Genomic DNA, 13,253 nt, shown 5'->3' on the forward strand with positions numbered 1-13,253 from the left:
TCGCCCTCTGCAGTTGGCCAGCTTGACCTGTTACCGTTCGACACCACGAGGAGGTTGCAGTAGGGCTTGATGATGATCTATCTTTGCAGACTTGGCATCATCCATTTGTCGAACACTGGCATATCACAAGGACGAATAGTAATGATACTAAATGAAACTTTATAAAAGGAAAATAGAAGAAATAAATTTATATAAGATGAAGGCTTTTATTAGACAGATTCTCTGTTTAGGAGTTTGAAGTTTTCTGAGAGGGAGGAATATAATCGATATTGTCTTTTGATGATAATTTGTCGAACATTTATAAAATGTATTTCCACTGTGCGTTTCACACTGTTTCATTTATCAAATATTGAGATAAACTGGCGGAGTAATATAATATTATAGTGATTCTCCTCTTTCAAAACCTATGTGGTCTTGTGATATAACACTCGCCTTCGGATCGTAAGGTCCTGGGTTCGAACCCCACTCTGTGGCGCATAGTTGAGTCCTTGGAAGAGGCTCTTTACTCACAATCTTTCACCGTACTCAGGTGTAAAATGAGAACCTGGCCGTAAACAGCGTTGTATATATGTCGAAATAAAATTGTAATATCGTTCAACCTGTTATGTGTTGCTGCTAGCAGGGACCCTTTGTAAAGCGCTTTGAGCAGGTTTAGTGGATATTGCTCTAAATAAAAGCTCAATTGTTTAAAAATAAAAAATAAATGCAATGGAAATTTATAATGATTAAAGAGGAATATGTGATACGTTTGTTATGTTAACAGTCATAGTTTTTGAATTTTGATACGAGACAGAAGTACATTTGAGGGAAATGTTAAATGATATATCATTGAGAATTGGATACGATTCCCGTTGTTTGGAAAAAAAATGATATGGAGGATTATTATTATTATTAATATTATTATTATTATTATTATTATTATTATTATTATTATTATTATTATTATTATTATTAATATATTATTATTATTATTATTATTATTATTATTATTATTATTATTATTATTATTATTATTATTATTATTATCGTCATCATCATGATCATCATCATCATCATCATTATCATTATTATCAATGTTAACATCATCATTATCATCATCATTATGATGTTGAAGCTGATTTTGATGAAGATAGATTCTAATAGTGCAGTGCAATTTTTGGTACAAGTCCATGCTGTAGCATAATGCTATGTTGTGAGGACATGGAATAGAGCAAGAGGAGACATCTTTAGTAGTTTCTAGTCATATCCCAAGGTATTCCCAAATCCCAACCCTCTTATAATGTTATTTGCATATCTCGGAAAATCAGACTCCTAATCCCGAGAGTTTCTAACCCACGATCCTCTCATCAGCCCAGGTCACAAAATCGGGGACTCTCTCTCTCTCTCTCTCTCGTCAGTATGATAAGGGGATAAATAGTCCTTCAGAACCATTAGGTTCACAGAGCCGGAGTTTATCCCAGTTTCACTTTCGTGAAACGGAGAATAGCAATTGCTTGCAACGCTTTGGGTAGGACTGATGGGAAGACAGAGGGGTCAGAAATCATCACGACTTCACCCGGAAATGATCTCAGTTTCTTTCCCGTTTGAAGCGATTGCTCTACCAACTCTGCGGCTATGTGGTCTTGTGGTATGACACTCGTTTTCGGATAGGAAGGTTCTGGGTTCGAGCCTTGCGCTCGGCGCATAGTTGAATTCTTGGAATATGCTCTTTACTCACATTCTCTCACCGTACTCAGGTGTAAAATGAGTACCTGGCCGTTAACAGCTTTGTCTTTGTCCGAAAAATTGTAATATCTCCTAACAGGCAGCATGTCCCGTCCTATATGTTAAATGTTGCTTTTGACCAGGGACCCCTTGTAAAGCGCTTTGAGCACATTTAGTGGATATTGCGCTATAGAAACCTCAATTTTTAATTTTTTTTTCAACTGAGCTACTGGGACCTCCCACTATTGAAGTATGGTTTAAGTCAAGTACTCATCACTTCTGTCTGTTAAATCAAGCTTACCAATGTATAAAACTATCTGTAACCTTTAGCTTTTATGGTCTATAGTAAAAATAAATTAATGAGAACATATAATCCAACTGGTGGTCTAAAAACAAAAACAAAGAGCCGAGTGACGTCATGTTCATTCATTCTAATTCTAATTACATTACAGTGTGTTTTGTTTGTTGTTATTTTTTAAAATCATATTTCTTTTATTTTTCATTAAATTTTTTTCTCTTTTTCTTGTAATACAAAACCAATATTAAGCGAGTGTCCCACGCACCCCTCTTTGTCGTTCTTCCACGGTAACATGATATTAATCAATGGGGCTGTGAAACGTTTGAAATGCAACCAGTGAATAATATATGGCAATAGAATTAAAAAGACATGACATCTTGTAATGGAATAGATCCCACAGTGCCATTTTTGGGAGATGAAGTGACTGCAGCGATGGGCTTTCCTAAACTTCTCATCCATAATTAATTATAGCCAGCTTTCCTTTCTCTGTGTGTCACTGACAATTTCCAAGTCGAGTTCTATCATTCATTTATTTCTTCTCCGCCGGCCGATGAAATAGAGCAGGCAAAGAGGACAAGCAAAAAAATCTAACGAAACGAAATAAAAAGAGATCCGTTCTGAAAAAATCCCAAACAAACAAACAAAACTGACCTTTTTGCACTCACCTACAGACTTCAATTTTGGACGAATTCTGACTGTTAATGGCTCAACTGCTTCGTCTCTCGGTCTGACATAATTTCCACAATAGTATCTATAATCAAATAAGATAAGTGCATGTACGTGATAAACCTTTTAGTTTTGTGATATGTCCATGTCAAAGCCCACTTCATGTTTTTAACGGGTTTTTTTTCAATTTGAACCTACAGTGGAGAAAAATATTGAGTTTTTATATAGAGCAATATCCACTTAACGTGCTCAAAGCGCTTTAAGAAAGGCACCCTGGCCAACAGCAACACATGACTTATAGAACGAAACATGGCGCCTGTTAAGCGATATTACAATTTTTTCCGACAAAGACAAAACTGTTAACGGCCAGGTATTCATTTACACCTGAGTGCGGTGAGAGAATGTGAGTATAGAGCCTTTTTCCAAGGACTCAACTATGCGCCGAGCGAGGCTCGAACCCAGGACCTTCCGATCCGAAAGAGAGTGTCATACCACATGAGCACATCACCGCACGAGAAAGGTTGATAGATTATTATGCGCTCACCTACGGACTTTATTACTGGACCGATTTTGATCGTTGGTGGCACAAAAAATTCGTCTAGATCTTTCTTTACTTCAACAATAATATGTTAATTGAAATAAAAAATTGCCTGTGTGTATCAAGCTTTAATTTACCCGCAAATATTGAGGGTTCTTTACTAGTTATCAAATAATTAAATAAATAGAAGTAACCTTTATGCGCATCACATTAATCAACCTCACACTCGATGGAAACTAAGACCGATGCAATTCATGGGTCGCTCATTGTATTTGAAAAATCAACTAAGTACAATTCTGTATTTATCCGTATTAACAATTAACCAGTAGATTTTTGACAAATCAAAACATGGATTTTGTGACACACCTTCAGCACATGTGCTCGAACAAACATAGTTTGTTGTTAATAAACAATAACGTGAATGAAATCGACTTCTCTTTGATCATTATTTTTGTTTTTATACCGCCATATGGGTGACTATTGACCACAAGATTTTCTCGATCATTTTATAAACGTTTAGATTTACACATAGTTTTCTGTGTTGGTTCTATTGACGAGAGCAGTAGTAAGGCTGGGATCGTATCTCAGTTATTGACCTTCCTGGGTTGAACAAACTGTCAGAATTTATGACAAGAAAATTATAGAAGTTTAAAAACATTCATCTGAATCATGGTGATTTAACTAAGAAATGGGTAAGAGAAAATTAATAAAAATTAATGATGATGATGATGATGATGATGATGATGATGATGATGATGATGATGATGATGATATTGATGATGGCGCTAATGGTGATGGCTGTGATGATGATGTTAGCGGTGATGATGATGATGATGATGATGATGATGATGATGATGATGATGATGATGATGATGATGATGAGGCTGTGATTATTATTATTATTATTATTATTATTATTATTATTATTATTATTATTATTATTATTATTATTATTATTAATATTATTATTATTATTATTATTATTATTATTATTATTATTATTATTATTATTATTATTATTATTATTATTATTATTATTGCCATTATCATAATCTTAATCGTCATCATCATCATCATTATTATTACGCCACTTATAGAGAACATGGCAATAATAATTAACAAATAAATACATCACAAACGTAGACACTTCTCATTTCAAATGACAATAATATGGGCAATTAAATCTTTTTTTAATATTTCAAAACAAAAATTGGACATCAGTAAGGCTTTCAATGTGAATCCCTGGGCATTTAGGATGGTGGGAATAAATTTAGCGATCATTAGGATAATACCTAAGATAAAGATGGTAATTATGATCATTCACTGCGTGGCATTTCCCCCTCTGAGTGGTATTTCAGTGCTAGGTCAACCTGACCCCATTAGTGGAGTCAGCCCATGGGTGGAACCTTGGAAGGGTGGAACAGATAGCGGTCAGGGGAATCTGTGATGCCGCTGATGGTAATTAATTGTTGCAATATTTCATGGTATTGCTCAGTTGCTAACACAAATATGAAAATTGTTCCCTCACCACAAGCAAAGCAAGGGTTTCTTTCATCATATGCCATGGTTGATAATAATGTATCCTCTTAAGACTGCTCATAAGAGAGGTGTCAATTTAGTGGTTTTTGAGCTATCAATGAAATTAATTTGTTGTAATTTGCATATCAATAATTTAATTCCCAGCGGCAGAAAATGTTTGAAATAAGCATCATTATAAAGTAAAATTGATGATCTTGACACATGCCAAGGTTTGTTGTCCGGGCAGTAAAACCTTAAAAGATATGAAATTTTTATTGTAAATTTCATATTTGGCATGACTTGGTGAGATCCTTATTTCTCTCCCATAGTATTCCATGCCATGAATTATGTCCAAATATCAGTTTAGGAATAAAATATAAACCTTTAGACGAAAATAATACTAATATTATTTTTTAAGCATTTAACTGGTTTAAATATTATGAGTTTTGGGCACATTTGAAAGCCAACTTTTTAATGACTTGATAATTTTTTTCAATACTTAAATCCCTTACGATGCAAGTCAAATTTTTTTTTTTTTATGACTGTTAGGCATTATAGTTTGAAGATGTATACGGTACTGCTTTTGTGTGGTTGTCTCAGGAAATGCTGACTTTATAGTGTCATATAGGTGTCAATGTTTAGGGTATTCTTGCATGTTGAATAAGTAATATAATGTAAGTTCAAGTTCTCCTTTTGTGCACAAGTGAATATGTTAACTTTTTATAGACTGAAGCGTCCAGATATATATGGCAGTGATATCCCATAAATTAGATGACCTTTCTGTGGTATGTCTGTGGTGTTGTACTGATTTGACTCTGATTGTTATTCAGTTGTTTTATCTCTAAATTTGACTGACTGGAGTTCAATGGTATATCAGATGACTTTAAAAGACAATGACTAAATGTGTATTCTTGAAGGAAAGGTGATGATTCTATATAACCTGTATGGACAGTGTGTTCGTTTTGAATGTAGTTGGTCAATAAAGAGAAAAAGGTTACTACTTGGAATAAACTATATGCCCTCATAATTTTGAATCCTCTTTTGTCCACATACTATGTCCGTCTGTTTGAGCAAATCATCTAATTTAACAGTACCAGTGGTTAGTGTTAGTTGTAATTGATGATTGTTACTGCAATATTTGTAGCATGTCCAGTAACCTTGTTGGGTGATTGATTTTTTTCTTGTAAAGAAGTCATACTTTATAGGCAGATTGATAGTAAATTGAGATATTGACATCATACACAATATTGGTTTTTAGTCTTTACTGGACAATAAAATATTATCTTTATGAGTTATTTTACCACATAAAGACATAAATCATATCAGTTTACTGTTATGATCAACACAACTGTTTGAGAGGAACGGAATTGGTAAAAACAATATACAGAACTTACTAAACCATGAATAAATCAAGAAAATCAACTGCCAATATAATAATATTGCACAGGAACATAGATGCATATGTGTACTTTTGATATTTATTAAAATTCTTGAGATACTGCCGCTGAGTTTTGAATAACAAATTTTTTATTTAAGTGCACCATAATTTACAAGCACTTAAAATTAGATCACCAATTTGTGATATTCAAAGAAAACTATTAACCACAAGAATGTCAAATTTTCACTGATGTTTAGAAAGACAACTGATTTTTCAAATCAAAGTAATGAAGTGAAAGAGTCTGTTATTGTTTTCCCGCTATACAGACATATTATAAGACCATAAATATCCATAATTGCCCCCATTGGACACGGCACTGCCTAATACCAGTTGAACTCCAATGACCTCACGCAGGTAGCGAGCAGAGAGGGTTATTGGTCCCTTGGGAGTTCCAATTGAAATAGCGCTGATTCCACGCAGTGCATTACAGGATGGGTTTTTTCTCTTGCAAATCGTCTTGCTCAAAGGCATTTGAAACGTTAGATTGTTCAATGGCATGTCGAAGTGAAACAATGAGCTATAAATGCAAGTGATAATTATTATGGTGGATGTGGTGGCGGTGATGGTGTTTGTGATGGTGTTGGTGGTGGTGATGGTGGTGATGATGATGAAGATGATGATGGTGAAGAAAAGGAGGAAGAGGATGATGATGATGATGATGATGATGATGATGATGATGATGATGATGATGATGATGATGATGGTGATGGTGATTATAAGAATGATTTACTGGTCGTATCATAAGCAAGAGTCCTGGCATATTATGCGAGCAACAGAATCAAATATTAAAAAATGTGCACATTTATAGAGTTTATATTGTGCATTTTAAATCTTGCACCATGAAACGTAAATTTCACAATCCTGCATTAATTTCCCCCTTCTATTTATTCAGCAAACATCATCAAACCTTTTTTTATATTTACGACTGTATACTTTGCCTGTTTGGCCTCTTTTTTTGGGGGCACTCTTAGAATTGAATTCATCACTCCCAATATTTTGGTTCCCATACACACCCGTGCCGAGTGGCTATATGAATCTAAAAAGAAAATAAGACCTGCGCGATTTGCTACAGTTGTCACCTATCCGACGAGTGAAGGCGCTCGATATAACTGGATTCATATAACAAGGAAGAACACGTCACGAGCTGAGCGACCGATGCCGTGCGGACTCTTGTCAATGCATTTGATGAACAGTCGTGACGTCACTTCCCTCGAAATGACGCATCGTAACTTAGTAACAGGTTCTAAACTATCGGATTAATGGCGAATGCCCTTATGAAATACTTCTCCAACGAGCATAAAAGTGTATTCAGAGGATAAAAGCATTATAAATCTGATCATTTTTTGACTTTTATACATTCTGATCACATGACATGTGAAAAAGTTCTAGCCAGCATGAAGATTAAAAAGTGCCGATTTTCTTTGTTTAGAACTAAGCTGCTCTTTGCTGGGCGGACGCGACACCAGACCATTGAATCCTATTTCTCATAGTTTTTTATCATTTATATATTCTCTTTCTTTATTTCAGAATAAACAAAGACTGACACAAGAGGACAATAAAATATCAACACTGACGACTGATGTCATCTTGAAGCGTCATTCATATCTTTGGTCACGTGTGTTATTCACAAATATCCAATAACGACTCATTATTCTGAGTTGTTTTGTAAACTCTATTACATAGTTAAATCCTACAACTTGTGTCTGGAACTATATATTCAATCTGAAAGGAAACGGAACGGATATCACGCATCATTGCAAATATGGTTTTGAAGAAATGAACATAAATGTTAAAATTTGTTAATGACAACTTACAAGAGCGAGGGACTTTCAAATTCTACTCAGCCCCCCCCCCCTCTCTCTCTCTCTCTCTCTCTCTCTCTCTCTCCCTCTCTCTCTCTCTCTCTCTCTCTCTCTCTCTCTAGAAACTCCAAATTGAGATGAATCTTCAATAGATAAAAACAGGGCAGGAAACTTAAAAAGACCAAGGATGGAGACCACGGAGACTACATTTTTTCCCCTATTGACCGGCACTACACCTACAAGCACTGATACCGTCCAGGCATCTCTATGCCCAGCGGGAATTCCCGGTATAGTGAGTAACGAAACCTATGAAGGGCTTCACAATTTCTACACTAGTTACGGCCGTGTTCATGGATACGTGGCTGTAGCTGTCTGTTTATTTGGTGTGTTGTCCAACTCCGCTAACATCATTGTGTTGACAAGGAAAAATATGGCTTCTAGTACAAATACAATTCTTCTTTGGCTTGCCGTGTTTGATCTTCTCACAATGCTAAGCTATCTTCCGTTTGCTACCCATTTCTACATCATGAAGCAACAAAGCGTTAACATTCCGTTCAGCTCACCCGAATTTCCCTGGATTTGTTTGCTTCTCTTTCACGCCAGTTTTAGCATCGTCTGTCATACCATTGCTATATGGCTAACCATCGCTTTGGCTATATTTCGTTACATATACATTTGTAAACCAACCCAGGGGGCTTTTTATTGTAGCCAACAAAGAGCTCGGAAAGTAGTTATCACCGTCATCGTCCTAACAATTCTGATATGTATTCCAAACTACACGGTCAATACATTCAAGACGTTTGAAAACGTCAAAAACGTCACGACCAATGATCCGGATGCTTCCAACTCAACGGGACTCCGAACAGTTGAAATCCGTAAATTGTATTACTATCCACACGTCCGTGGTGGATCGTCTTTAGAGAATATGATCACCCAAGTAAACTACTGGATCCAAGCTATCCTCATCAAATTGGTTCCTTGTGGAATGTTAACCGCTCTCACCTTGCTTCTGGTTCACGCAATGCACAAAGCATACAGGAAACGACTGAAACTCAAGTCACAAGGCAGGAAGGCTGAATCGGACAAGCATGGAGAACACAATCGTACAACAGGAATGCTTTTGGCTGTAGTCGTTTTGTTCACTTTGACTGAGTTACCACAAGGGATTCTAACTCTAATGAATATTTTCATTAATTGCTTTACAGAAATCGTCTACAACAGACTTGGAGATCTTCTTGACATCATGGCGTTGACCAATAACTCGGTAAATTTCGTTCTCTACTGCACCATGAGCACTCAATTCAGGAACACATTCTGCGAAATTTTCTGTTGCACAATGAAAAACAAACCAAAGTGGATGAAACTGAGGCTTGTTAAGAGTAACAACTACAGGAATGCTATTGAGATCAAAGAAAAAAGGAACAAAACAAATAATAACAAACGCAATGATGATGTCCACAAACCAAATGGTAACAAAATCCCAATATTCAAAGAAAAAGTTGAAGAATTACCTTTAAATGAAACTGCGTTACCCAAGGAGCAAGTTACACAGATCAAGAATGAACAATGCATTGATACTGAATCCCAATGCCCAGCTCTGAAAGATGGCGGTAATGAAGTAACACACAAATATAGCCCAGATCAAACATTTGTATAAAAGTGACTATTCAAAAATCTCACAATTCAAGTTTGATCATGTGTTTTGAACAAAGAAAACGTAGCTATCAAACTCTATAATGTAACATATAAAAAAGTGTTACTAATTCTTTTATGAATATAAACGAGGATGAAAGAGGATGTACCTTTTATGGAAGCATTTACTGATTTGTTTCTCATATCGGTATTTACTCATAACTATCAATTCAAAAATAATCAACAGCTGTATATCCCAGTCAAATGATCTCGTAAAAATCATAATGCATCGGGAAAAACACTGGCAATTGAATACTACTAGTGCTAAAGCCATTCGACTTTACACAGTATCAAAGCAGCCAGGGCGACCATCAACAGATGTTGGTAACAAGGTGACATGATCTTGTACACATCCAGAAACTAACCTTCAATCAGAAACTGGAAACAGAATGGAATGGAATGGAATAACAAAACAATTTCAGACAAATACTGCAAGACAAATGCTGGTTATAGAAAGACTTTCCCTTATATAGATAGTATGCGCTTTGCTAAGAAGCTCACAACATTGCCATCCGGAAAACGGACCAACACCCAAACTGTGTAGAACCTTAAACATTTATAGTCTGTTTAATACAGTTTAGTGAGAATCACTCACAAACGTAGCAAAATACAATAACAAATCTTAAGTGACGTCATCTTCGTTCTATCTTTACAGCCATATCTGTCAATGAAAACCCTCCCAAATTGATACTGGTTACAGGATGCCCTTGCATACAATCAAAACTTTCAGCATAACACACCCTCAATTGGATTCTGGTAACAGAATGGCATGCCCTTGTATAAAGCAATAACTGTCAGGCATGTACCGCCAACTAAAAAGGTCATAACTTTTTGGACACGACCACATTCGAATTCCGATAAAAGGAGCACATAACCATGACATTTATTACAACCTTAATGAAATGGATTTATATTCTGCTTTTATGTTATACCAGAAGATTATCTCACTTATTCTTAAATTAAAGACTTTGGATATTTCTTATATGAAATATGAATATGAAATTTTATTAATCAAACTATATATTTTAAAACCCTACAACTTAAACCGAAAACATCTTATCATTATATTGTTGGAAATTTCGCAAGTTATGTGACATTATTAAAATATCATTATGTGGGTTATTATGAGCACATATTCCCGCGTGGTGCACGGCTCAAATGCACAAAACTACTATAAATTGTTCCCAGATATCAACACCTAAAACATATGCCAATGCCACCTGACCCAGCGCACTACCACAAGGGTATTGGCAGATCCAGCGTAATGATCAGATCCTTGAATAAAACTCAAGTCCCAAGACAGACATACAACAACAAGACGTTTGCAATTAATCCCAGCTTGTTATTCCCCAATAATTGTAATAATCATAAAGAAGTGAATATTGTTATCTATTTTGACAGAGAACGTATGATAAGTACCTTTATGTGACTTAATTATTCCTAGTACTTATCAAAGTATGTTGGTCCCTTCTCAAACATGTTAGTTGATATTTACCTCCGGGATGACAATCGACTGTGTTTGCCACGAGATTTTATCTGGATCACACCCAAAAAAAACCAATCCCAATTTGTGTAACCTCAATAATCTCGGTATCAAGGCTACATGACAGGAAAGGATCACCACTCTACATCGTGTTGACATCTCTAATAACCGTTATCCATTTTATGTAAATATATGTGTTTATTTCATTAATGATAGATCATACGTGTTCTACAATAACATACCATTCTGTTATTCATTATTAGTAATATTATTATTGGGGCCTCTGAACTGATCGAGTATGTGTTACCCTACATATTTTGAGGTCATCACCCCTCCATACTTCAATCACGCATACCAATCACGCAATATGTAATAATTAATTTCTGGATGTTATTCTGACTTAATGTGATTATGAGAACGCGAAAGGCTTACATTTCTCACCAAAAGAGATAAAGATCGGAAGGTTGACAATTGAGAATGAAAAGAATTGAAACAGGTTGGGCCCTTAATAGAGAGAGAGAGAGAGAGAGAGAGAGAGAGAGAGAGAGAGAGAGAGAGAGAGAGAGAGAGAGAGAAAGAAAGAAAGAGAGAGAGAGAGAGAGAGAGAGAGAGAGCAGTTTGGGGGGGGGGGTTGGAGGTTTGATACTTGATCTATGTTAAAGAAGTATTGCACAGGATATATGAAGGCATCTTGATATACCTTCAGAAATCCTTTGATCGCTGACGCTATTTCCTACTTTCGTATTTGTCTAATCAATCAGAGGGCTTATTTTGAAAAAAAAAAAGATTGCATTTTCATTAGTTGACAGAAATGAATGGAAAACATGGCGCCAGTGTAGAGCGATTGACGAGCATCTCTTGAGACAAACTTTTACATTATGACTGTATATTTGATGTTGTAATCTACATGAAAATATTTGTCATTGAGGATAAAATCACGACATTATGTACTCGCCTAAGCCAAACCAGTAGATAACCTTACTTTATCAGTAGACATCCTAATGGTATAATCAGATTAATAAGCAAACTACCAAATTTTAAAAAATAACACAAGATATAGCGTAATCTATTGCTGAAGCCCTTTGCGAATAAAGCCGTGTCTAAATCGAGGTTGAAATAAGATCTAAAGGTTAACTGCATTATACATTATTTGAGAGACTTAAGTTCCGTGGGGATGGAATGTTATCCTACTTTACGCAGCGTGAAATAGTCCAGAACAGCTGATGGCTATTAAAAATTTAATCTGATCCTGGTCTAACGCAAAGTATTTTCTGCCAGACTATATTAAATCTCTGTCTACCGATAGTTATAAAATAAAGACCTGAACAAGTGTGTATGAAATAGTTATACAGCAGTGTGCGTATAAAATAATATTTATCTCGGAATTAAATCTGGAGATCATTTATATACCAATCTGATGCTCTGCCAATTAAGACAAACTTTCCCCTTGCAGTGTAGTTGATGTGTGTGTGTGTGTGTGTGTGTGTGTGTGTGTGTGTTGGGGGGGGGGGGAAGGGTAACTTTTTTCTTCATTGTGGCCAAAGAAACCGTTTAATTTATAAAATTGAAATAAACTAGAACATGTCAAAAAGCATTAAATAACTCCTCCTTGACTTCCGTCTTTAATATGAAATTACTTTGAAATTGCATGATCAAGACTTGTTGACAAGTTTGGACTTATTTTACTTTTACAAAAATGAAGTAAAACTTTCTGGCAAAAAATTCTAAATGCCATTTTGTAATTGTACGGAAGAAATACACTTTCTCCCGACTCATGATACTACAACTGATTGGTTTGGATGATAACTTATATAAATCAGTTCGCTTGCGTGACTAACAGGAAAATCCATTGTAATATACATAATGCTCCTTGTGATTTTTCATTGTAACCAATATCAGTTGTTTTTAAAAAAATATGATTATTATTATTATTATTATTATTATTATTATTATTAACACAGAAGCAATATGTCACCACCTTAGTCTGTCATTGATCCATTTAAGTGGTCGATGTATTTAATAATAACTATTCTGCCGTATGGAGACAAAATACATTTTAAAATTTTGGCCAGAAAAAAACCCATTAGTTTACGTATCGATCGATTAAAATGACC

The 13,253-nt window shown here is 35.3% G+C and overlaps 1 protein-coding gene and 1 long non-coding RNA gene across 2 annotated transcripts in view; both read left to right on the forward strand.

The window, feature by feature from the left end:
• LOC144966749 (uncharacterized) overlaps positions 1 to 7,996 on the forward strand; it is a 182,212-nt gene extending 174,216 nt beyond the window's left edge. Inside the window, exon 5 of the long non-coding RNA XR_013644264.1 lies at positions 7,690 to 7,996. This is a non-coding gene — a long non-coding RNA (uncharacterized LOC144966749). The remainder of the gene's footprint in view (positions 1 to 7,689) is intronic.
• A 36-nt stretch (positions 7,997 to 8,032) lies between these two features.
• LOC144964540 (G-protein coupled receptor dmsr-1-like) lies at positions 8,033 to 11,736 on the forward strand. Its single transcript, XM_078898958.1, has one exon. It carries the CDS (start codon positions 8,152 to 8,154, stop codon positions 9,619 to 9,621), a length of 1,470 nt encoding a protein of 489 aa, XP_078755084.1. The 5' UTR covers positions 8,033 to 8,151; the 3' UTR covers positions 9,622 to 11,736.
• The last annotated feature ends 1,517 nt before the right edge of the window (positions 11,737 to 13,253 follow it).

Source organism: Berghia stephanieae, chromosome 2, assembly GCF_034508935.2.
Source record: "Berghia stephanieae isolate SIO BIC M18660-M18661 chromosome 2, UCSD_Bste_1.3, whole genome shotgun sequence".
Taxonomy (NCBI): Eukaryota; Metazoa; Mollusca; class Gastropoda; order Nudibranchia; family Aeolidiidae; genus Berghia; species Berghia stephanieae.